Raw genomic sequence first — 26,813 nt, 5'->3', positions numbered from 1 at the left:
CAAGCGTAGAATAACACTGTCTTACTGTAAGTATTTGTACCTACTTCACTAGCTTCATTTGATGGTTTTCTACAGTATTTTGTATTGTGTTTGGCAGTCAGGGCCATAACTACCATTTATGACACTTAGATGTTCTCTGTGTTCTTGGAATTTGAGGTTTCAGCAATTGAAATGACATCCTACAATAAAAAAGAAACTTACACATGATGGATAGAATTTTAAATGTCAACATATTTTGACCTTTGGGCCAATAAATATTCAATTTTATTTATAATATTAAATCATAACAAGAGTTATCTCAAGACACTTTACAGATAGAGTAGATCTAGACCACACTCTATAATTTACCACGACCCAACAATTCTCCCCAAGAGCAAGTGGCGAGGAAAAACTTCCTTTTAGGCAGAAACCTCGGACACACCCAGGCTTTTGGCGGGCGGGCATCTGCCGGTGCAGGTTGGGACACAGAGACGCTGATATAGAGAAATATGATTCATAATAATTATAGCAGTTGATATGATGAACAGTAGCAATTACAGTAACAATAAAGATAATGGAACTATGACTAGAAATAATAGTTGTAGCAGTTCAGGGCGTAGCAGGGCGCCAAGCAGAACCATGCGGCAGCTGCAACCATGATTTAGGTGCCACCCCAATCCAAGAAAAACTGCCAGGCAAGAAATATATATCTGTGCCGATGTGATGATTTTTCTCCTGCTAAATTCAGCAGTCTTAAAAAAGGCTTTGCTTAATGTGTCTAAAGTTAGAACGTTTTCTAACATGCAACATGAAACAGGCTATCTGATCAAAAAATACGTGAAAAAACTAAATTCTAAACTTAATTCTAAACCACAATTTCATTCAAAGCGACAGAGAAGGCTTTGAAAAAGCATCATCACCTTCATACACAACCTAAGTAAATACAAATTGAAAGTGCATGAAACTTAAAAAAAAATAGGGGGTTATAATTAAGAATTAAGAGTTTTTGATGGATAAATAAATGAATAATTAAAAAATGAACGTGCGATTGACACTGGCTCAAATTCTCACAGCGTTTAGGACTACAAACTGGCCTGAGTACACGAGAAGAGCGCATGCGTGAGGATCAACGCCTGTTTTTGCACACCGGAAGATGAAAAGGACTTTCACCAGAGTATTTAATCCTTTCAACACACACTATCTGTGTATCGTAACAGGTTGTCGCCGTCTGCTTTCCGCAAAGGACGTCAATCATGCGTTTCCCTTGTTAAACGTTAACTCAAGAGGTCAGTTTAACCATAAATTTATATTATCCTTAAGCCGAGAGCAGCATCCCCACAGGAGCTGGAGTACGGAGGTAAGAGTTCTGTCTTTACTAGCATCTCTATGTTAGCTTAAATGCTGAACTGTGGAGAGCCAGAAAAAAAAAAAAAAAACTCTCCTGTCACAGCGAGGACAGTATAGTTGTACACCGGTTAATACTTGCAACGCGACCACTAATGCTGTTAATTGTGTTTCTTTTCCTCACATTTCCAGTTTATTAAATCGCTATTTGTCCTTTTTTTTATTTCGTGTTAGCTAGCTAACGTTAAGGAAAGGAAACGGGAAAAAACGCGAGGCTTTTAACCGTTTGTGCGTCAGAGACTTTACTGAATCGTCCCACCATAAACCAACACAAGAAAATGAAGCTGCTTCATTTTTATAATGATAATAGTAAACTTAAAAAACACCAGAACACGCATGGTTAGTGAAAAAGTAAAGCGTCACTTTGAGAATATTGTAATAGGGAACGTTATAAAGTGTCTGCTCTAGCATAGTTTGCAGCATTATCAGTCAATTACATTTCTGACACATTACAAAGATATCATTTGTTAACATGGAAGTATCACATACAACACGTATTAGATACAATCTTACATATACCTTGACAACATGCCTGTTAAAATGGCTTGACATCACCCATTTAGCTAATTAATTAATTCATTCATTATTCATTCAGTCAGGGATACAGAAATGTATGTTAAGTGTTTGTATTATATAAAGGCTTTTTCATCTACAGAATGTAAGGTTACTGTAAATTCATTAAGAAGTCAAACATAGATACTTGTGACCAGTGCTGGAATGTAACTAGTAGGCTACATTTACTTAAGTACTTTACTTAATTACAAATTTCAGGCATTTGTACTTTACTTGAGTTATTTCTTTTACCGTTTTCTGATTAGCTTTTGTTTGGGCACTTTTGTGCACAGAGATAGTGCCGTTAAAGAAAACACAGGAATGATCAGAGAGAGCAACATCAGTCACCACAACCTTTGGAGATAATCAAGTCCAGAGTGTGCCCCTTATTGTGTGTGTGTGTGTGTGTGGGCTCTGCCACATGCTGAGTCAGTCCATAGTTCTCAAAAACACAACACAGTTCTTTGGTCCCTCTGGTTGTCAACATGAGTGTTAAAATCACCAACAATAATTACACAGACAAAGTTAATACTGATTTATAGACAGCAGTTCAGTGAAGTCATGGAAGAAGGTTGTACAGTATTTAGGTGGCCTGTAGATATTTAGAAATATAGCTCAAGGGGGGGACCTCAACTGAATAGAATAGAATATACTTTATTGTCCCCTAGGGGAAATTTGTCATGGACTCAAAAGTGCATAGTGCATAGTAGTAGCTGCCATTACAGACAATAGATACACGTAAAAATACAAATAACCGCAAATAACATACGCATAGACTACATACACACAAAAAAGAGCCACATATTCAAAAGAAGCAAAATTTCCATAAAATATTTGAGTACATTGGAATGAGTCATTAAACAAAATGGCGACTCCACCTCCTTTCTTATTCACTCTATTCTCACTCATAAAACTGAAGTTAGGGGGAGCCGACTCGAGGAGAACAGCAGCATTGTTGTTATGGTCTAACCATGTTTCAGTTAAAAATGTAAAATCAAGATTGTGCTTAATAATAAAATCATTTATTAAAGATGTTTTTCCTGCCAAAGACCTAAGGCTAGTGTTAGCGTGTTAAAATAATTATCTGTCTCATTTTTTGAGACCGGCTGTGGCTGATGAGGAATGGATGCTAAATTTGCTAAGTTTGCGGTTAAGTGCTTCTTCTTAGCGGATTCACCATTCTTTTTCTATTACCTAACACAACATAAATTGAGGAAGAATTTAATACACAGGGCTTGTCCTTGAAAGAGTCATGAGTGCCACTAGGCGTGCAGCCTGGACCAGTCAACTGAATGACGACTGCTCTTGTGGTTTTGTCGTCACGGGGGAAACAAACTCTGTGCATGGTGTCAACTAAGACCCCCTTTTTGTCGTTGTTGTCTAGAACCATCTTTGTCAGAACATCGACAACCCCTTCCTCACGTCTTCATTGCGAGTCTCAGTAATGCCATAAAGTTCCATCTCCTGCTGGATTTGCATATATGTTATAGTTTTATAGATGTCGAAACATGAAGGCATATGGTTGTCAACTTTTGAGAGAAATGTTCTCCACTGACAAAAGCTTTCTATGAACTGGCCAAAGACCAAATATTTGCTAAAAATCTGGTAAAACATTCACTCAGTTCATTCTCTTATCAATACAAAGTGTACAAACACACAGGCATAGTTGGTTATCACCATGGCCATTCTTGTTCTTATTTAAAAGTCGTGAACCAGAAGGCAACCAGTTTGTGTTGGAATGAAATCTATCTTGTCTTTTCTTGCCCTCTGAACAGAAAGAGCAAGCGCAGACAGTTTAAAGGAATAAAGATGTACCAGCCAGGACAATGACAGAGAAGATAAAGTGGGAGAGCTAAACAACAGCAGAGTGACCCAAACTCTGACTCCGTACGATCAGTCCTACTGCCTCTGTCATGGAGCAGGACGCTGTAGCAGCTGTGGAGGACGCAGACTCCCAGCTGATGTACAGGATAGAGCGCCCGGTCTACGATGAAGCCCTCATCCGGTCGCAGCTTCTCAAGCGCATAGAAAACTCCACTACCCTCGGACAGAGGCTGGCACACCAGTTCCGGTAAGTTTATAGTGAGGAATTATACCCCTGGATTTGTCCTGCCAAAGTCAGAAATATGCATTTGATTAATTATTAGTTGATCAACAAAAATTCACCAACAATGTTTGATAATGGCTTAATAATTTAAGTCATCTATTAAACAAAGAATGCTAAATATGTAGTGGTTCCAGCTTCTAAAATGTATGTGTAAGATTTTTCTTTACTTTGTTTAATGTCCCTGGAAGTCAAATAGTATAATCCAAGTGTCCGGTATTTTGAGGGCTGCAATTAATGATTACTTTTATTTAATCTCCCATTTATTATATTTTGTTGAATTTATTAATGGTTTTAGTCTATTAAAATGGGAAAATGCCCATCACAATATCCCAGAGCCCGAAGAGACAAATTCAAACTTTTTGTTTTGTCTGATTTAACAATCCAAAGATATTTAATGTACAATGATATAAAACAGGAAGAATGTACTTGATAATTGGCCTAAATGATCAATAAGTTATCAAAATAGTTGATGAATTTTCAGTTGATCGGTCATTTAAAATGCTTTTTACTGACTTTTCACCCTCCCAGTGTACACACGTATAACCTCTGTCTTTCTGCACTGGTATGTGACTTCTCCATTAAAGTTACAACGGCGACCTTACTAGTTCAGACCTGGTAGCCTTTTGTTTTTGAGTAGAGCTATTACAAAACATTTACATAGAAATGTGAAAACAGATGAAGACACACACCATGTTTTCTAATGGTTGCAGTTAGGAGTTAAGATAGGTCTATGTTAATGCAAGTCAAATAATTAGAATATAGAAAAATCTCTTTAAATTCTATGCTATTTTTAGTAACTAACAATGAATGAGCAGTATATTACTGGTTTGCATTTCTCTTTGCAGTCATTAAATCGGGGCAGTTGTTAAAAGTTTTTAAAAGTTAATCCACATGTCCCCTTTCATAGGTGTTCATCAAAGAAGGCTAAGGCGGCAGCTTTGAGCTTTCTGCCTATTCTGACATGGCTGCCATCTTATCCAGTCAAGCAGTACCTGTTTTCTGACGTGGTCTCAGGTCTCAGCACAGGAGTTGTGCAGCTCCCTCAAGGTTAGTGGCGTGCAGTCCCAGCTGTCTTAAGTCCTTTTCAGACATGCATTAATGAGGGAATATTGTCTAGAGTTCTACAGACTTGAGCATAGGGCTGGGTACCGAATTCAATACTTTTTAGGCACCAACAAATTGCCTCTAAAGTTGTTGAGGATCGAAAAATGCCTTGTCATTCAATACCCAATTTCAATACCTTATGAGTTAATCTCATCAGCGTCAGTGAGCCAATAAGCATGCAGCATACTTCTACTATGATCTAATAATGTCTGTGATTGGCTGTCTAACATTACACGCCGTAGAGGCATGCAAGAAAAACTCGGTTACACACAGAGACGGGCTCATGTAGTAGGAGCCAAAAAATAAAAAGTTTTATGCCATAATGTCAAATGTAATTTTATTTTTGTTTTATAAAATGGGTTTCGAAGTAACAGTATTTTACCGGTAACGATACCCAGACCTACTTAAGGAATCTATGACAGAAAGCAGTAAAAGTCCTTTTACTGCGGATTGTGCTGGAAAAAAACCTTACTTAGACACTTCATTTGTCACCCATCTGTATGTTTTGAAAGCCTAAAAAGCGTCCCCTTTACAGATTTCCAGACATGTTATGCATTCCAAGGCTTTGTACGGTAGCCACAAGCTACGTTTGGTCAGTCTAGTCATCTGGAATGACAGAAGGGTTAAATGTGTGAAGGGCCAGCTGCCAACCCCTGACGGGCTGCTTTCAGCTTCACACTGTCTTTGTTTTGATATCTCTGTAGCTCTGAGGTTGTGATGCAATCACTTGGCTTCTGGGACTGTTCAGTTTATTGACATCTCTCCCTCTCCTCTGCTCCACAGGTCTAGCCTATGCTATGTTGGCTGCTGTGCCTCCAGTTTATGGTCTGTACTCATCATTCTACCCCGTCCTGCTCTACACCTTCTTTGGAACGTCCAGACACATCTCCATAGGTGAGAAATGAACTTAAAGCCTCTTGTAGAGGCTTTGATTTTGGGTCATAAATCTCCTCCTAGCTTATATGGAGGTTCAAGAAACCTGACCCCTGACTGATCCCTTTAAGCTTAATGTCTCTGCATGCCCACTTAATTATTGTTATTATGCTGATCAAGTTTTGCGTTCTCGCACGCCACATACAGTTTACAATTATGAAGGTGGCAGATTGAGCTTTCGAAATTCTCAGGAATACTCCTTAGAAACAGTAGGTCCTTGTTTTTAGACTGAGGTAGACAAAAGTAACTTCTATTTTCTAGCTGGGGACAGTTAATTTTGATTGATTAGTTGATTCTGGCTAAAATGACAACATTGTTGCTCGTCTGCTTATTTAGCTGTGGTTATGTCCATCATAACCCAATGTTCCAAGCTGACTTGCTTTACGAGAATCTTGTTAAAGGGTCTTAAAAGTGCACTTCATTCATTCACAAGTACATATGTGATAGGGCTGCACGATATGAGGAAAATATGCGATATGCGATAACGTTTTATGAATATCGCGTTAACTTATATATAACATTATAACTTGCGATAAATAAACAGATATATTAAAGTGTACCCAGTTCTCCCTTTCTTCTGCCTTTAGTATTCTGCTGAAATACGACAAATTGCTTGTTGAATTCAAAACAAATGAAAGAGAATCATTTCTAAAATTCTTTCTTTGAACAAATTGAACATTGAATTAAATATAAAAAGCACCCCTATAAAAAAGTGACATTTTAAAGTGCAGTTTTCTAAGGTTATTTTCTTTCAACTAACACAAAAAATCTCTGAAGGTCTTTCGTGATGTGTCACAGCCTTTTGCGATGCGTTTGTTGTGACAGTTGATACCGCGATGACGATAAAAAAGGCATGTGTCCTATCCACTGCACCATCACCACGTCCAAAAGCTAACATGTCCCAGGCAAAAAGCCAGCATCCTCTTCAGCTGATGATCCACGTAGTCGCCATGGAAATAAGAAGCACTGATCTTGTATTGCAGTGCAGAGCTTGTTGTAAGCAGCTGTACGTATAATAGAACAATCTAAGATCACCCTGTTATTACGTTCTAACATAACTCTGTTTGGCTACTTAACTTACATACTTGTTGGTATTTTCACTTGTAACATTACAAGAGAAAAAGGTCTTAAGAGGAGAAGTACTTGATGTGTCTCATAAAATGTTGGCAGCAGCACAGAGCTGCTAACGTGACCCTAAACCAAGAAACCGCTTCCACACAGTGAGGAAGTCCTATACAGTGGATGTGCTTGTCCTAAACTGTGCTTTTTTTTTTTAACGTTACCTGTAACCCCACAAAATAATGAAGTTAGTTAATGATGTGGTCCTTGGCTAAACTGCTTGTTTAATAGTTAGTTAGCTGGTTAGCTGGGCATGCTACTGATTGCAGCTGACATTAGAGCAGATTAAGACACAGTGTTTAATTCATTCCTTACACTTGGTTTTGGAAAGGCTTAAAAAAACCTCCTTAAATGCTGAGTATCACTCTTTCTACAGCCCCATGTACATTTGAACATGTGTAGAAATCCAAAGCTAGTTTCAAACAATTAAATGTGATCATAATTTTGGGTTGACCCAAACTTTTGGCACCTGGCCAGCCGTTGCTGCAGTATTTCGTGGAAAGGGGTTCCCGTAATTTTCCTACCCAATGTTTTTCAGCTTTTAATAGTACATTTTGATTTAGAAAATGATAAACATAAAAAACTTGTCTTGTTCCTTTTTTTTGTGGCATAATATTTTTAGCAAAAGGATTCGTGAGGTGTCCTAATCCGTGTTTCTTGAAATGTTTCACGTTCTAAATTATTGGAGAATAGGCTGTTAAGAAGTAGTCAGGCCAGGTTGCTTTCCGCAGTCTGCGCCAAGAACACGATGATTAGCTAAAACTGCCAACCGTCTCTGACTCTCACACACACACACACACACACACACACACACACACACACACACACACAGCTGACATCAGCAGCAGGATTGTGACATTTCAGTGACGCCACCCTGACATCTCGCCTATCCCGCTGCTCTCTTTCCTTGAAAGGGCTCCAGGTCATCTCAAATGTCAGCTCTAAGCAATGAGTCCATGTGACACATGGTCCCAATAAACTAAACCTGCTCAACCTTTTAAACAAAAGAGCAGATCTGGAGTGAACAACAGGAAGATGTTGGCATCACTGTAAAGTGCTCTATGCCCCAAATTTAGTCTGATAGCAAGTTGCTGTGGAAATAATAATAATCTCTTAACTTCTGGCGGACAGTGAGAGGGAATAACTGGGCTGCTGTTCAAGTGCTAGGCAAGATGGCATTTTCATGCATGCAGGAGCGCACCCACACACGCTCGAGCGCACGCGCACACACACACATACGTAAGTAGGGTTAAGGTGAAATATGTCCGTGATTCAGAAAGGATGTTTGAAGGAGGACTGTTGTGTTTGGTTTGGTGTTGCTTTGCAAGTGAAGGCCAACACTGATAAGAGCCTGTGTGCCTGGCCACATAACTAGAAAGATTAGGCATTTGGCATATTATTCCAATGCAAAGCCAAGCTTGATTGACATTTATGTATAATATCCTATATTCAGAGATCCCCACAATCTACATGTACGTTGTATGTAAGTTACAGCTTTGGTAAGAATATAGGAAGCAACAGGTATATTTACACATGTTCTGTTACTGGAACACAGAGATGCCACTGTGCTTGCTACATATTAATTTGAATGTTTGATAAAAAGGTCGTGGGTTATAACTGTGCATACATTTTGTTCCCACCTGCTGCTTACTCCCTCATGTAGCTGTATATTGAGGGCTGGTGGTGGAAAAAACTGTTGGCAACGTCAGTATGGGTTCATCATCAACCTTTGGGTGCTGTTCTAATCCCATCCTCATGTCGTTAAGTCTGTTAATATGTATCCTGGTATAAATTAATGGTGGCATTTAAAGCAGGCAGTGGCCTTTTCACACAGCCAGGTTGCCTTCCAGAGTCAGTGCCAAGAACAGTATAATGAGCTCAAACTGCCAACCATCTCTGTCCCACACACACAGGTGGTCAGCTCAATTACCCAGAGCTTCACAAGTTACTCACTTGTCCAGATTAGGAGGGGTTTGATATGCTTATTGTGGCCACAATTGATGTGAGCAGCAGGATTGTGTGATTTCAGTGACCCCACTCTCCTCATCTCAACCATCTGACTACTTTCTTTCCAAGCAAGGGCTCCAAGTCTGACAAAAGGATATGATAAACCAAACCTCAACCTTTTTAAACAAAAGAGCTGATGTGGATAGAACAGCAGGAAGCAGTTGGCTTCACTGCAAAGTAGTCTGATAGCACGTTGCTGTGGAAATAATAACCTTAACTTCTGAGGCCTGTACTACGAAGCAAGCTCAACATGGCCTGGATTTATTTCAGTTACCCAGCTTCACCTAACCTTACAACCGCGGTCCCGCATAAGCTGTGTCACGACGCTGGTTAACAACTAGTTCAGTCAATCCAGGGTTTCCCAATCTAGCGGCGCGCGGGCGTTCACATAAAAGAGGCGCGACCAATCGCAAACACAGACATGGTTTTACAGGGAAAACGCAATACAGTCGCTACTAAAACAGGAAGGAAAGCTGGCAAAAAAAATAGCCGACGCTGTAGATGCGTAAATCACAACTCTCATCAATATCACTTCCCCATCAGTCAGGCAGAAGATCTGACCATAATTACACTTGTCCTTTCCATAAACTGCCGTTGCTTTAGCCTATGATATCAGTTGCAACCCTGGCAGTGGTAAGCGATCGTGAGAGCAAATAAAACCTATAAAAACATAATTCAAACCGATGTGCGCATTGGCAACACACGGCTCAAGAAGCCGACAAATAGCCGATATGTAATTCCCTCCCATTAAAATATATATTTCACAAAAATAGACATCAGGGAATGTTAACGGGGTTGTCGGGCTCTAAATGTTTTAACTTTTATGAGTCTCTCTCTCTCTCTCTCTCTCTCTCTCTCTCTCTCTCTCTCTCTCTGTCTCTCTCTCTCTCTCTCTCTCTCTCTCTCTCTCTCTCTCTCTGCGCACCGAGCTCCGTTATCAATCGAGTATTGATTGGTCAGTAGGCGGTGCATTTACACCGGTTGATCTCTAATCTCCAACATAACCTGCTGCCGACCAGGTGAGGTGTTCAGCATAAGTTACCACGGCGATTTAACCCGGTAACAACTGATCCACCGTCGTGGTACAGAAAATCCTGGGTTGAACCTTAAATTAGCTTGTTAACGCCAAATCCTGCTTCGTAGTACAGGCCTCTGGAAGAAAGGGAGAGGGAATAACTGGGCTGCTGTTCAAGTGCTAGGCAATATGGCATTTTCACTCAAAGAGAGTGCATGATTTCACACTAACAGTGGACGTCATAATACTGTACAGAACAAAGCTTGAAAAGATGAAGTACACAATTGAGCCGTGATGCATTTTGACAAACTACTGTTTTGTTTATCTTTTGTGTGTCCTGCAGGCACCTTTGCCGTGATAAGTCTGATGATCGGGAGTGTTGCAGTGAGGGAGGCCCCAGACTCCATGTTTTACGTCCTGCCTGCCAACGGATCCAACATGTCTGCCTTCGTGGACGTGGAGGCTCGTGATGCCAGGAGGGTGCAGGTTGCCGTTGTGCTCACAACCCTGGTGGGAATCATCCAGGTCAGTCTCAAAACAACCGCCACACTCCGGCAGCAACTGAAAGCTGCTATTGATATGGTCTACCTTTCCTCAGCCCCCACGGAGTGTCTTGTTATTTGGTAAAAAACATCACAGTAAAGTGATACAGCTTGCTGAAATCTTCTCACGCTCAAAAATCACGTTTACCCAAAGCAGCAGCGTGTCTGAATCACTGTTGATGTATCAACAACTTGATGTTTTTGTTTGAAACCGCTTGTTCTTATCCCCTTACCTCTTTCAGTTTGTGCTAGGTCTTCTCAGGTTTGGTTTTGTGGCGATCTACCTCACAGAGCCCCTGGTGCGAGGCTTCACTACAGCAGCATCGGTGCACGTTGTTATCTCTCAGCTGAAGTACCTGCTGGGGGTGAAAACGCAGCGCTTCGGTGGGCCCCTCTCTGCTATTTATGTGAGTTTCAATAGCTTCTGAATGGTTTGTAGGTGGAAAGTGTGCACTACTTGATTTGAATTGAGTGGGAAGGGAATTCACCTTTTTTTACTGCCTTTTTTTTCTTCTTGGGTCTGGTTTTGTTGTTTGTTTGGTAATTGCAAAAAATGGATTGCTCAAATGCATAATAAATGGTCACACTCTTGCCCCAGAGCGTCAAGGCGGTACTCTATGACATCACGAGCACCAATGTCTCCACTCTCATCCTGGGCCTCGTGTGCTTCATCTTCCTGTTCGTGATCAAAGACCTCAACGAGCGCTTCAAGAAGAAACTGCCCATTCCCATCCCTGGAGAGATTATCGTGGTCATTGTGTCCACCAGCGTCTCTTATGGCATGTCCTTATCAGACGACTACAATGTGGACGTGGTTGGGAAGATACCAACCGGGTAGGTTCTTACGTTCTCATTTTGTCAGAGGACTTTCTGATATGTTGTGGAATATAGAGCGGTGTATTTCAGTAATGGAAAGCCGTGGGATTTTAAAACTGGGACTTGTTATATATCTTAATTGTATTCATTTTGTAGTTTTAGACTCGTGTTCACCACGTCAAGCCTTAACCATCATACCATTGCAGCCAAAACATATTGACACACTGGGATGGATGAACTAGAAGTGTTATCTTATGTGTTCTCAGGCTTCTCCCTCCTACGGTCCCGGAGTTCTCTCTGTTACCCAGTTTGGTCACAGACTCCTTTGCTGTAGCCATTGTAGGATTCTCAATGGGCATCTCACTTGCCAAGACCTTTGCCCTGAAGCACGGCTACAGCGTGGATGGCAACCAGGTGAGTCTGGACATCTGAGAAGCTGCTGGCGAGCTACACATCCTGGCACAATGAACTCAACCCTAACCTGACAAGTAACCGACTAACCCCCATTTCCACTGGGCACGTCTGCGCTCCGTTCCGGCTTCGTTTCAGTTTTGTTCCATCCTCCGCCACGCGCCAAACCACACCGGGAGCTTCTCAGAAGCGGAGCGTCTTGCTGCATGACCTGCAGATTTTATTAATAATTAAATAATTAATAAGCTAGTATCTACCTTCCACTCCAAGCACTCCTGCAATTAAACTCCATGCCTTCTCTTTTCTGGTGTTGTCCTGATAAAAGGGATTTGTGATGTCTTTTTTTGTTTTTCCACCTCCAAGATGAATCTCTCGTTGTCCATGGTGTTGTAAAGGAGACGTATACCATATTGGAGGTTGTCTTTTGGTAAACTGACTGGATGATTTCGCTTCCTGCATTGCTGTCCGAATGGCTCTTTAGCAGAGCTCTGGGAGGCACTGTGACGCAGCTAGTGGAATATCAAGCATTGATTTAAATGGCTGCGATTGCTCACTGGGCCTGCAGTGCCTCCGGTACACCGCGCAGATGCGCCTGGTGGGAAATAGTGGTCACAGATGGCCTCCTATAATAAGCTGATTTCTCAAATGTCATGTAAAAGAAAAAACTGGTTTCTTTTTTTGTATTTTAAAGATAATTTTTTGGGGGGCTTTTTTTTTTTTTTATTAGATAGTATTTTCTAATTTCTAATTCTTTTTTATATGTGAGCATGTGCAGGACAAAGACTTGAGACGGTGAAAAAATTGCTGACAAAAGAGTGGTGGGATGAACAAAAAGATCAATACATGTTAGCAATATATCTTTTGTATTTAAAATGATTCCAATCAAAGTCTGACTAAAACCGAAACTAAGACGTGTCTAATTAAGCTGGTTTCCGATGCTCAATGAACCTTCTATAAAATTGAAACACATTTGTGCCGTGCGGAAAAGCTGTGCTCTGCCTGTCCCTCACTGCCCCGCCAACGTCTGCCACAACACGGCAAATAAAACTGAACGCAGCGTCTTCTCTCACGAATAACGTCAAAATAAGTTACGCCTCTAAAATAAGGTTCAATGCAGAGGGGAAATCTGATCACTGACCTGCTGCATGTAAAAACATGGATTTACAGTAACCAGGTTACTACAGTGCATGTAAAGTACTGCGTTGTTTTGTTTGAGCCACGTGGGAAAAAAAGTATTTTTTATTTTTTTGGTTCACACTGCCCAATGACAAGGATACTGAAGTCAAATAGATTCACAGGCGGAGCGAGGCTATTTAAAATAGCAAATATCCCAGCAATGAGAAGACCTTATTTCAGGCTATACTGTATGTTACGGTATCTGATTAGATATGGAAAATCACTTCTGGAAATGAGAAGTCACTGTAACTTCAGCTTAGCACAACTGACCCTTTCTGGAGTTTATTGTGGGTTTCTATGGGTTCTTTACTGTCATCTGCTTACTTGTACCCACACACTAGGTTGGGGTAATTTCCTAGAGCTGTTTTCACTAGTTAACAATCTGCAGAACACGTTTACATTATTCACATTCCATTGAATGTATTTCAATGGTCTGAGACCAAACCTTTGTGTCGTTCTGCTTTCAGGAGCTGATTGCCCTCGGCCTGTGTAACTTCATCAGCTCTTTTTTCCAAACCTTTGCCATCACTTGCTCCATGTCGAGGAGTCTGGTGCAGGAGAGCACTGGTGGAAAAACCCAGGTAACGCACACACAGTAGTACAGGAGTGATTACACTATCTTACTTGATAAGACTAAATTGGTGTTGTAAAACAGTAATTTATTTTGTGTGTGTGTGTGTGTGTGTGTGTGTGTGTGTCTCTGTGTCTCCAGATAGCAGGACTGCTCGGGTCTCTCATGGTGCTGTTGGTGGTGGTGGCCATTGGTTTCGTCTTCCAGCCGCTCCCTCAGGTGACTCTGTTGCTGATGACGCAGAGCTTCCTTTCTGGCAGCTCGGCGTCACAGTCTGTTCCCAGTCTGTTAAACAAACGGCTGACACCTCCACTGATACAGATTACAAGTCACAATAGCTAGTTAATGTGTAATGTTTCTTTCAGACTGCGCTGGCCGCCATCATCATGGTGAACCTGTTGGGGATGTTCAAACAGTTCAGAGACATTCCTACTCTGTGGAGGAACAGCAAGATCGAACTGGTCAGTTACCAAAACCAAATCAAAAGTTTATTTTATTTGGTTTATTTTGAACATATAACAGATAATTAAAATAAGATTGGACATTGTGATGGCATCTTGTTATGCATTTATTTCTGTTACTGTCTAATAAAAAAGTGTGTGTGTGTGTGTGTGTGTGTGTGTGTGTGTGTGTGTGTGTGTGTGTGTGTGTGTGTGTGTGTGTGTGTGTGTGTGTGTGTGTGTGTGTGTGTGTGTGTGTGTGTGTGTGTGTGTGTGTGTGTGTGTGTGTGTGTGTGTGTGTGTGTGTGTGTGTGTGTGTGTGTGTGTGTGTGTGTGTGTGTGTGTGTGTGTGTGTGTGTGTGTGTGTGTGTGTGTGTGTGTGTGTGTGTGTGTGTGTGTGTGTGTGTCAGACTACATAAAAGATTGAATCTAATTCGGATTTAACAACCATTCACCACATGCTCGATTAAAACAACTGGCTTAACTTAATCTCAACTGGGAGTTACAGTAGTTCCATTCCATTGCCGCCATGTACAAAAAAGTATTTTGCCCAGAACTGGTCTTAAATCTACCCGGAACTGTGTCTGTGGCACTACCTCTAGTTGAGTAGCTATGAGAGTTTCTAATAAGCTTAAAATAATCTTTAAAATACCTTGGCTCATTCTTACACAAAATCTTTCTTGTTAATCTTAGTTTCAACTGTCTCACCCTGTTTTCAACTGTCCGCCATTTTCATTTCTTAAGTTCAGAAGAGCCAACATGATCTCTATAGTTGAGATTTAAAATCAACCTAACTAATTTATTCTGTGCCGTTTGAAGTTGAACTTTTATCCTCTTGGGTATGCTACTGTACCATGTAGTACAGGCATAATCGAAGTGTGGCTGAATTAAAGCATTTGCCAACATATTTAAAGTTTCTTTATTTAGAAACTGAGCCAGAAATGTAATTCTTTGGTTCACTTTTTTGATAACCTTTTGACTCCTATGACTGAGATATGATTGGGATCCTCTATCACATGCCATTGATCTTGTCAGTGTGTGGTAAATTAACGCCCTGTTTTTTCCCATTTAGATGAGGAAAAGAGGATGTAGCTGTCACTCTGCTGTAACACTTCATGTCGGTATATTTCTGTTGCTTCCCTTTTCTTCCTCAGGCCATCTGGCTCGTGGCCTTCGTAGCCTCTGTGCTGTTGGGACTGGATTATGGCCTCCTGGCGGCCATTGCGTTTGCCATACTAACGGTCATCTACAGAACACAGAGGTATTGAATAGGCAGCTGCTTGTCTTTTGTGTTTTAGTCCGAATGTGTGATTCTCTTTTGTCACATAATTTACTACATTCACTGAATAAACGTGATGCCGCATATCATAGCATGTAAATACATTTGTATGAACTGGTTTGGGTGGTGCTCCAAGCGTGCTAACAGAATAATGTTTTTCTGACCTTTCTCCTCACCTTCCAGCCCTGACAGTGCCATCCTGGGTCATGTTCCCGGCACAGAGCTGTACTGTGATGTGGATGAGTATGAAGAGGTGAGACTGTCGGAAGAGAAAAAAAACCTTTTTGAGTTTGAACCCAGGCTAAAAAAGTTCACATTAAGTCTGTTGTTCTGAACTCTGAAAAGCCTGTGATTTGTGTTTTGTTACCAGGCGGCTGAATATGAGGGGATTAAGATTTTCCACTATAACTCTTCAATCTACTTCGCCAACAGTGATCTTTATGTGAACGCCCTCAAGGAGAAGGTAACATGTCACATGTCATCTATGGAGGGAGTGGAATGAATGAAAGAGGGAATGAAACAGATTGTTAAAAGTGCAATGAAGTCTAGAATTAACAAACAGCGTTGGCAGCATGTAGATCATCACTACTGTTACCCAGCGACATGTAATTATATGAAAACTATGCGGTGGCAGATTGATTGTTAAAGTTGTGAGCAGTTGTCAGGGTCCAGGGTATTGTCCCTCGCCTTGCAAAACTCTCTGTTCTCTTCAGGAAACCACAACAAACTACCAGATAGCAAGCTACCTGTGGAAAATGGCATGTTTTGAAGAAAATTTGGATGGTGCAACAAGGCAGACCTGTGACAGGATTGTTGTGGACGAAGTTACATGACACAGGGCGATAAATAACTCTCACTACTCTATTGTGTGAACAGTTAACTTCATTTAATGTTATATAAGGCGAATTCTTTTGCGGGGTGCATATGTTCCACCAAAACAAGTTCCTTCCTGAGACTATTTTACAGAGCCGCCGTTGCTGCGTCCGAAGCATGTCTATGAATCTGTTGCCCCAGTGCATGCTGGGAGGCTTTCCGACACACTTACCTTGTGTAAACTTGAGTTTGCCACTCAAGCCAATAATATGAAAACTAACTCAATGATTTCAACTAAATTTGCCTTTTTATTTCAAAATCATTCAAGATAACTTCATCCAGGATTAACAACTCAATCCTTAAACTGATTTCAAAGAACCAAATGATCTGGAGGAGAGAACAGGATTATCTCAGGCTGATTAGTAGAGCCACGTTTGAAGAATGGGGCCCAGGTTTTTGAGATTAATGTGTAAAAACAAGGACGACCGTATGACTGCACCTATGTCTGGGTCCAGGGTTGAACAAGTTAGTGAATTTATCCTATTTAAAGGGAACAGTTTGACAATTTAGGAAATATTAACAACATTTCAGAAGGAATCTGAAATCTAACTCGCACTTTCTGCCAAAAGTTAAATGAGAAAATCTCTGTATAGCTAATATGAAGCTACAGAACTTTTTACCTTTTGGACAGAGCAAGGCTAGCCGTTTCTGCTTCCAGTTTTTATGCTAAAATAAGATAACAGGAATAGCTTCATATTTAGAATACACAGGCATGGGAGAGAGATCAATCTTCTCATCTAACTCTCAACAAGAAAAGGTTCCTTTTCCTTAGTTCCTGTTCCTTTTTAGACGTTCTACAGTTATACATGTTAAAAAAATGTACGTCACATTTACATACAGTGGTGAGTGCCAACATACATTATTAGTGATAATCTGAAATAAAATAATCTCAAAAGATTAAAGTGATTCAACTTTACTGTGGAAATTTAAAATTTCTTTTGAAAAACTTGCTTCGGCCTCCAGTGCAGCCTGGGAGAGTAAAAACGACTCAATCAAGTGGCTTTGTCCAAGGATTTTCGAGGAGGCTAACAGCTGTTGGCCTGGACAGGAAAAGTAGCAGTTGCTAATTGTCATGCAAGACATTAGAATGAGTTAGATTAAAGCTTAATTGTGTTTCTTGGTTTGCATTAGGCTGTAAGATGTCCTACGCACAAGTTATCATTAGATCTACTTCAGTCATTGTACTGAGTGTTTAGCCGAGGTTTTCGGCAAACCGTTACAAGGAAATAAAGTTTTAAAACGGCCTCTGGATTGTGAGAATTTCTTTAACAAAATGCACCTTTCTAAAATGCGAGTTTTATGTAATTATCACAAGCCTACTATAAAAAAAACTTACTTAAATCTCTTATAAACTCAGATTTATAGGAGATTTAAGTAGGGTTAATAATGCTAAATAATGTGATACATTTTAGCTTTATAAAAGTGCTACAACTGTTACACTGTACAAACTGTTTGACTCACATGTTGGCTAATATTGATGATGTCTTTACAGACGGGAGTAAACCCCGAGCACTTGCAAGCTGTCCGGAAAGCCCAAAAGAAACAGAAGGAGAAGGCAAACGGCAACCACAGCTTTCCAATGAAGATGATGTCTGCCCAGGTGACTTCTCCTGTTATTTTCTTCTCTCCCTGGTTCCTTGTTCAGTATGTACACAGTCCGCTTTGTTTAATCAGCATGCTGCATATTTGCATTTATGTGTCCATGTCTGGGCTTGTGAAATCCTGGAGGGATTGTGAAACGAGTTTTCCCAAGGCTGCGGTACAGTAGCAGGAAGTGACTGACGATGTTTCTTAGGCCTCGGTGGAGAACTCTGTAAAGAGATGGCAGAAAACTGTCTATTTTATCATGTCATGAATACTAAAGTTTGTTTGGTAAAAGTGAAATGAAAAAAAAAGACGTTTTCGTCTCGTTAGCTAGATTTACTGTACATAAGCAAGGTCTACATATTCTCAGAGCCTCTATCTAGAAAATGTTGGACTCTGGCTCCCCGCAGTGGTAGTATAAAAAAAAAAATACACAAAAATGACAATGTGAAATACCTTGTGGCTTATTAACCCTTGTGTTATGGTTCAAATTTGACCTGTTTTCAAAGCTTTTATATCAGAAATATGGATTTCTTACAACCTGCTCCAAAATAACTTGCATGTACGTTAACATTCAAAATGAATGATTACTTCCATTTAATTTTGGTTATTTTATTTAGGTTCAAAGCATTTGAAAAAAGTGGTTTTAAAACCATATCCTGACTAAACGTTGACATAAACCAGTCTGTGATTCACAAAAAAGCGTTCATTTCTTGGTCGACCGGAAGACATCACATTCCTGTCATAAAAAGATGACTTTGTTTGAATGGTTCTACAATAAGGAGCGGGGAGTGACGCATGAGGTTTTGTCCTATAACAACGTGGAGAAGGAGCAGGGGAATGGCCAGCTGGGGGACGGACACAGAGAGTCAGTCTCAGAGGAGGCCGTCTTCCTTGAACCTCTCAGCACCGTCCACTCCATCATCCTGGACTGGAGCCCTGCCAGCTTCATCGACTCTGTGGGAGCCAAAGCCATCAAACAGGTTCGTCCTTCTTTTTTTTTTTATTAACTGAGGGTATTTTCAATATCGAGTTCACTGCAACAGGGTTTCTAACAGTTGGGTGTTAGGATGACAAGGGGAGGAATAAATTAAGTGTTTATATAAATGCTCTGAAGTCCAATCCAGTGTAAGTCAGGAATGCTTGTAGGAAAAATGTGCGATGCAGAAGGAACACTGGTTCAGGACTTGACCTCAGGGAGTAAATCAGTATTTGTCTCTGCAGGTTATCAAGGAATACGCAGCTGTGGACGTTCGAGTGGTGATAGCCGGCTGCAGCAGTAAGTAATCACAGTGACATTTTTCTGTTAGATAGAGATACTGTACAGTAATTGCTACTGTCATTTATTAAATGTGGAAATATAATAAGTCACACTGGCTAACCTGGATTAATTTGAATGATTAAGAGGAACCTAGTTTAGATGCCTTACCCAGATTAAACATATAACTCTGATGTGGAAATATCTTTCTTTTTAAACTTTTGCTTCATCTCTGCCTGCAAAGTCAGGACTTGCACACCATTGTTTATAGTATGACATTATAATCATCATTATATTGGGGACCAACAATATATTGCAGAGGGTTTATCATTATTATTATTATTATTATTTTATCAAACCTAATCAATATTGTACAAATACATTTAGTAGCCAGTTTTTTAGATACGCGTGGCTACAACTAACCACCATAACTTTCTATATACTTTAGGGGTGTAAGTAAGAAATCGATACATTTGAGTATTGCATTTTTTATTTTACAAAACTGTATCGATTGTTTTGTTTTTTTACTTTCAAAAATATTCATGTAAGACAGTGATTCACGTTTATGTTGTGTTTAAACCCCTTACCGTTAGATGGCTATGCTGAGACGCACCACTATTGTCCTTGCCTAACAGTGCCTAGCTGTGCCTGACTTTTTGCTAGAAGCTAACAACGTAGCTATGGCTGAACTTATCATATCAACATTAGCTCACTAAGAACGTGGGAACCACAATCCCAAACTGGCAGTTTGATTTTCTGTGTACTGAATTGTTTACCTAAAGTAAACTTCTTTGACTTTTATGAACATCATGTCTTTTTTTTAAATATTAGTTTTTCTGAAATTATATCGCCTTACGCACAGTATCGCAATATATTGAATCGTGACCCATGTATCGTGATATGTATCGTATCGCCAAATTCTTGCCAATACACAGCCCTAATATACTTTCACCATACCATTTATTTATTAGTACAACACATGCAGGATTCAAAATTGGCACAATCCACCAGCTAATTGCTGGTAAAATATGCAAGTGGCTGGGAGATTTGCTTCATCCACCAGCCAAAAAAACAATAGTAGTCTATTAAATGGCTGGTAAAATTGGAACATTTACTTGCCATTTGGCTGACGAAAAAGTAAATTTTGGACCCTGAACACAGATCGACAGCACTACTAGTCTATATTGACCACCTTCTACTTCTGCCACCGGAAATTCCCCCGTATTTCCTTCTTTTCAGCCGGATGTCTACAGCACTACAAGCACTACAAACTACAGCGATACAATTCTGATAAATTTCTTACTATAAACTAGCAAGGCCCTCTATGTTCTTTTAAAAGTAGCCAACTGCCATGGAGTAATCTGGTCAAGCTGAATACCTAGTTTTTGCTGGTGGGCTGTGATCAGGTTCCTTTATGGTACAGCAGATGTGAGATGTAAATGCTGTCCCCTAAATCCTGTAGTATGAGAACACTGTTTGCATGGGGTCTGACTGATCCTGTATCTCTGCTTTAATCTACAAGGAAGCCTACTGTCTGAGCTGGACACCTTACAGTTTTTTCACTGGGGTCACGACCCCAGAGATGGTGTTCCCCACCGTCCATGATGCAGTACTGCGCTGTCAGCACTCAAAGGGCAGCCTTTCAGCTGCTCCAACCAATGGAACAACTTGACAGGAGAAGACACCTGAATCACAGCAGCAAGGTCTTGCCTTGGGACAGCAGATTTGGAAGGTCCTCCACACAACTGTACTGTAGGTGCAATTACCTTTTGATGCTTCTGCATCACAGTAGGGATGAACCGAGCAATCATTCATATTGAATAGTGTTTGTAGAACAGCTTTTCCCTCTCATTAAGCACACAAGAGTATGACAACCTTATGAACTTAAGGGGGCCAGAGCAGTGAGTGAGAGGGCAGTTTTATGAGGCTTTTATTATCCAATCAGAAATGCAGGATTGAGTTTCTAGCTGACATTCTTACAACCATATGTCCGTTTAGAGTTGCACTTTTTTTGTAGTTGTGTTGAAGTTCTTACTGCTTTGCTGAAATAAGTACTTTTACAGTAAGCTGACCTTCTTAGAATGTTACAGTTTTTGGTATAAATGTATGAAAACTAAAACTGCCTCAATATCCTGTTGGCATCACATGTAATGTTTGTTATTGAGAAGTTTTGTCCTGATGGATTTATAAGTTTTCTATTTTCAGCTGTATGTTTGTCTGTGTAAATGTGTATTTAAACCAGCGAAAGCACTATCATTGGTCAATTTGCAGTATACCTGCACTGCGTTTTCAGTCTGAGTGCAACACTAATATAAGTCACAAAGTTTTCCTATTTGAGAAAAAGAAGAAGCTGTAGTTGTGCTGTAATTATAGAACACAGGATGCCTTAAAAGTTACAATGTGGTTATTTTACAGACTCAAATCTGAAATAAACTTTATTTTTAAGTGAACAAGTGACAACAAAAGGACAATATTTTTGACTCTGCTTCTTTTGACAGTAAAAAGCCAAAGTGGAACTTCTCTCTCAATCTCATACACACACTCAGTTGTAGGTCATGTATCTGGGGGTGGCGCTGAACTTGGCGTAGGACTTGATGACCTTGTTAACTGCCTCCAGGAAGTCTTTCTCTGTGGCGATCTTCCTGCGAGCTCTGATGGCGAACATGCCCGCCTCTGTGCACACGCTGCGGATCTCAGCACCTGGCGGGAACACACAGCATCAATTCTGCTTACAGAACGACTTTCAGGACGAACAAAACAATGTGTAGAACTTCAGTCATTCATGTTTTTGGAGATGTTTAGGTTTGGGTGAGATGCCTCTATTGTCAAGTTTGTGATAGAGGAAGATTTAAATAAAAAAAAAATAAAAATTAATTCACGTGCTGAGATAAATGTCTTCAGACCTAAGACGCCATTACAACTCAACAGGTTTAACTGCTGTTGGACCATTGTGACCATTTCTAAAGACAATGTTGTCTTTATAACATGACTCCTTATTCTGTCCAGTAAAAACCATGTCCCTCCAAAACATCAACTTTTCATTTCAACTCCAAGGCACGAGTAGGATTTTCCTAAAAAACAATGCATGGAGAATACAAAAATAATAAGTGAGTGTATCTGCATCTGCAGAGACCCTGCCCACTGCTTGCATTTTCTTATTTTGCTATGTTCGGGACATTTCTGGGCCTCAATCTCTATTAAAACGTAGCGACCAGGTGCCAGATCGTAAGCACGCATCCAAAACAAAGCTACGGTAATGGCGGACACAGCGCCAAAAAAAAACACACAAACATTTAATCCTTTGGTTTATCTGAAAATTTCAAAATCACTAAATTTAGAGATGCATGGTTTTTATTGGGTGACAACTTGTTACAGTGCGCCCTTGTGGCCATACACCAGTACTACATCAGTGGACAAATAATTGAAGGCAAATTTGGAACGGTCATCTAGAGTGCCTAGTAGTTAATTAGTAAAATAAGCAACTGAGAAGATGAACAAACATCAGTATTATAGTGACCCTGGGAGTGATACTTTTAGAACTGGAAGCAAGACTAATGTCAAATAGAGCTATAGGAAGATTATTTAGAAGACAAATTGACAGATAGGAGATTGAATGCTGCTGTGTCAGTCTTACCAGTGCTGTTGGGACAGAGGCGAGCCAGCAGCTCAAAGCGAATGTCTCTCTCCACGCTCATAGAGCGGGCATGAATCTTGAAGATGTGTGTGCGACCCTGAAACGCAAAACAAAAACCAGGTGAGGCTAGAAAAACAGCTACTTTGCTTCTGATCGCAGCCGGTATAACTTGACAAATTAGATAACCTGGGCACCGAAATAAAAACATCTCCACTTCCAAGTCTAGTGTGTTTTTAACTGTAACTCACCTCCAGGTCAGGCAGGCTGAACTCGATCTTCCTGTCCAGACGTCCAGGTCTCATCAGGGCCGGGTCCAGGGTGTCCGGTCGGTTGGTGGCCATAAGCACTTTGATGTTGCCTCGGGGGTCGAAGCCGTCCAGCTGGTTGATGAGCTCCAGCATAGTCCTCTGGACCTCATTGTCTCCACCGGCACCATCGTCAAAACGAGCACCTGGCAGGTTCAAGCACAGCACACGTTTCCACGTCGATGTGGAAGATTGTTTTCTGCTCAAGTGTTACACGGGGATACGTTTTTCCCCACTGCTTTAAAAGAAATAACTGAGTATTTCACGATGGGACAAAAGAAAAACATTGTACATAGAGAAGGAATGCAACAAAACTGGCTAAAATTAGTTTTTAATATCCATTTTTATGGGTTATTTTAAAAAGGGATAGTTTGGATCTTTTAAAGTAGGGTTGTATGAGGTACATAGTCATCCGTAGTCAGTTTGGCCCCCAGTGTGAAGAAGCAGACAAGAGTACCGACACAGAAGCTAAGCAATGTACTGCTGTGGACGGGGGCAGCAGATAAATCTATTTAAGCTATCTGTTTAAGCGTATGCTATATTTAAAATATTTTCACCGCTTTACCTTGCCACCCTTTACGACGGGGAACTGAAGCCATTATAACGTTCTCTAAAAGCCATCAGACACCTTTGATAAAAACGGTAATTTAACCTCGAAGAACAAAAAGGAGTTGCTGCTCTGCCGCTGCCTTGATCGGTTAGTTAGTTTGTTAGATCCTGAACCTTTTAGTTTAAGCTATTTTAAAATAATCATTACACAGACAGACATTAGTGAAAATACTTGAAATAAAATCGTAACATAAAAGAATGTGACAGTGGGGTGAGCCTTACCTCCAATGGCATCAATTTCATCAAAGAAGATCAGACAAGCCTTCTTAGTCCTGGCCATCTCAAACAGCTCACGCACCATCCTGGCTCCCTACACACAAAGACAGGAATCCAAATGTAATCCTTACATTGATCAGGATTCATGATCTAACCGCTGCTATTCTCTGCCGGGTGCGTTTCTCCAGCTCTTCTCCCACTCACCTCTCCCACATACTTCTGCACCAGCTCGGAGCCGATGACTCGGATGAAGCAGGCGTCAGTCCTGTTGGCCACGGCGCGGGCGCACAGGGTCTTTCCTGTGCCAGGCGGCCCGAACAGCAGCACACCTTTTGGAGGCTCAATACCCAGATTGACAAACCTCTCAGGCTGGTGAGCAGAGGAGAAAGACAAAACGGGATGATCAGTCAGGATCTCTCACATGGCAGACAACAGTCCTGTTAACTGTACTAAATTGGAAACTTAAAACTTATTTTTTTTTTTTACAGAACACAGGTATGATGGCAGGTCTGTCTATTAGTAATATTGCTTCAAAAAAAAGGGTTAATGGACAATTTGTCTGAGTCTGGGTGATTGTTGTGACTAGGAAAAGCTCTGGGAGCGATTCAGGCGGTCTTCATTTGTGAACACTCACATGGAGCAGGGGGGTCTCGACCACTTCTCTCAGCTTCTCAATCTGCTCCTTACATCCGCCGACATCACTGTAGGTCACATCAGGCTTCTCCTCCACCTACAACACAAGAACATAGAGTTGTTGCTGCAGCCAACGTTGCAATTTTTTTAGTAAAAAGGTGGACGTCGGCTGTCACTTTCTAAACTGAATTGGGACAATGTTGTAAAAAGTCATAGTTAGCGTAAGAGCTTAAAACGTTTAAACTTTTCACAGATTTCTTTACAACAATGTTGCTCTCACGAAGCAGATTCATACCTGCATCATGGTGACAGTTGGGTCAATCTTAGGAGGCAGAGGAATGTGGATCTGATACTTGTTTCTGTCAACACTGAAAGACCACAAGAGACACAGCATTTAGCAGATTGTATCACTAGACATTTGACATAAATGTGACCATTTAAATAATATTTGAGACATTTAAATAAACCTTCCGCCTCACCCGACTCTCATGCCCTCCTCGATGTCAGTGGGGGCCACCTGGTCGCTCAGGTCCACCACAAACTTGGCAAACTGTTTGACGTTGATAATGTATTTGGGGTCCTCGGAGTCTGCGTTGATGATCTTTGTGCATCTGTTTGAATAATACACAGAAACATTTGGTACTACAAAAATGGATATCCTTTAAAAATTCAACCATGAAAAACAAGTTAGCATGGTAAAACGCTGTTTCCAAGTTATTATTATATATAAGTTTTGTGAGGTGGAATATATTTTAAACTTATTTTGATGGGACAGACAATACATGCACATGGTTTTTAGACGAATGCAGTAGGAAACAGGAGTTAAGTCGACACAATCCTACAGTATGCAAATATTTAGCATCTTAAAAAATGGGAATAAATTAGGCATTACACATTATTTGTTGGGAAGATATTGTTCTTGCTAAAGCTAGGAGACAGAATGCGATATGGCCCTCACAGGCCATATCGCATTCAATTTTGACTTTCCCTTGTGATGTAGCTAAAACAGCCATATCCAAAGAAGAATGCCACATTAGCTTGTTTTATGTCACAATACTAATACTGACTCAAAACCACTGTGATTGATTTTTTTTTTTAAAACTACCAGCCAGTTTTTTTTTTTACCTTGCAACCTGCAGCGGCTGTTCACTCTGCAGAGTCTGTTTGTCAGCAGCTAGATCCCAGAGTGCTGGTGGAGCCAGGCCTGTGTCGGACTCCTTAATGCCTGTCAAAGCCAAGAAAACACAACAGGAACAAAACCAATCAGGCATCCGGTCACACATCTGACGCCAGTGATTTACTGAGAACACTTTGAGTAATAGCAACATATTTTCCACTGTCACACTTTATCATTTTAGTGTATTCCTGGCTTTATCGCCCACCTGTCAACTCGTTGATCTTTTTGAGCAGCTGCTGGATGTCATCTTCCACTTGTTTGATCTGTCTGGAGTAGGTGCTTTGACCCTGAAGACACACAGCAACAACATTAGAACTTAAAATGGATGTCAATGTGCATCGGTGTGTATTTCAGGCCTGTGTGAGTGCAAATGTGACCAATTTCACCGCTTTAGATGTCAAACGGTGCTAGCTTTGCTTAGGCCGTACTTACATATGTTTTCAGCAGGGCAATGTCCCCTTCATCCAAAGCTGTGAAGATGAAAACAACATCAACGGGGGTTTGCATTCTGTCATTAGGCCGCAAGCACTGTTGTCGAACTTAGCGATGCAGCGTATCATTAACGTTACATCAAGTTCACACGTTTTACAGTAGCCGCATTCACTGCAAACATCTTAAATGTTACCGCAAAAGTTACCGCGGCCATAGGGAAAAAATTAGCAGTCTATTTAACGAGCAGAGCTAGCTAACGTTAGCCAAGTAGCTATTGTCGACGTTCATTTGCAGCTATTAACATGAACGATACATTTGTTTGTCGTAGATATAACATTACCTCTGATAGGTCCTTCGTCCTTCTCCTCATCCTTAGTTTTCCTTTGATCGTCTCCCAAATAGTCCGGCATTTCTTATCTGGGAATAAACAGCTTCTTACAAAAAAAAAGACCGAGCTCTTTGGCAGTCAAACAGTACAATTACACAGCAGCTTTGGGTTTCCGCCGCTTTCCGACAGTCACCGGAAATACATGTCGGAATTTTATTCAGGCTGTACCACCAATAAAAAATATTTTTTTTTCACATAAACAATACTCTTATATTTCATCATAAATATTACTCAATCATTGCAAATGAG

General features: G+C 40.6%; 2 protein-coding genes across 2 annotated transcripts; one reads left to right on the top strand and one right to left on the bottom strand.

The window, feature by feature from the left end:
• Window positions 1–1,103: 1,103 nt before the first annotated feature.
• slc26a5 (solute carrier family 26 member 5) lies at window positions 1,104–21,624 on the top strand. Its single transcript, XM_028570926.1, is given in 19 exon segments — window positions 1,104–1,336; window positions 3,711–4,006; window positions 4,950–5,089; window positions 5,930–6,040; window positions 10,564–10,745; window positions 11,005–11,169; window positions 11,361–11,596; window positions 11,845–11,992; window positions 13,633–13,746; window positions 13,878–13,955; window positions 14,102–14,197; window positions 15,331–15,437; window positions 15,639–15,708; window positions 15,826–15,918; window positions 17,821–17,928; window positions 18,695–18,895; window positions 19,137–19,191; window positions 20,693–20,724; window positions 20,726–21,624. Coding segments are annotated over 18 exon segments (2,211 nt in total). The 5' UTR covers window positions 1,104–1,336; window positions 3,711–3,848; the 3' UTR covers window positions 20,843–21,624.
• psmc2 (proteasome 26S subunit, ATPase 2) lies at window positions 21,560–26,713 on the bottom strand. Its single transcript, XM_028570929.1, has 12 exons — window positions 26,517–26,713; window positions 26,177–26,214; window positions 25,950–26,031; window positions 25,693–25,792; window positions 25,047–25,178; window positions 24,863–24,935; window positions 24,569–24,664; window positions 24,139–24,303; window positions 23,941–24,028; window positions 23,053–23,255; window positions 22,805–22,901; window positions 21,560–21,870 (listed from the first exon to the last, which is right to left on the bottom strand). The coding sequence occupies exons 1-12, from the start codon at window positions 26,584–26,586 to the stop codon at window positions 21,713–21,715; spliced, it is 1,302 nt and encodes a 433-aa protein (XP_028426730.1). The 5' UTR covers window positions 26,587–26,713; the 3' UTR covers window positions 21,560–21,712.
• Between the last annotated feature and the right edge of the window lie 100 nt (window positions 26,714–26,813).

Source organism: Perca flavescens, chromosome 23 (assembly GCF_004354835.1).
Source record: "Perca flavescens isolate YP-PL-M2 chromosome 23, PFLA_1.0, whole genome shotgun sequence".
Classification (NCBI taxonomy): domain Eukaryota; kingdom Metazoa; phylum Chordata; class Actinopteri; order Perciformes; family Percidae; genus Perca; species Perca flavescens.
This window is presented reverse-complemented; position numbering and strand designations above follow the sequence as displayed.

Coding starts and splice junctions, on each gene's coding strand:
- psmc2 (XM_028570929.1), bottom strand. CDS start 26,586: ATGCCGGACTATTTGGGAGACGATCAAAGGAAAACTAAGGATGAGGAG. Junction 24,304..24,568: donor TCGAGACCCCCCTGCTCCAT/GTGAGTGTTCAC, acceptor TCTGCTCACCAG/CCTGAGAGGTTTGTCAATCT. Junction 24,029..24,138: donor TGCAGAAGTATGTGGGAGAG/GTGAGTGGGAGA, acceptor CTTTGTGTGTAG/GGAGCCAGGATGGTGCGTGA.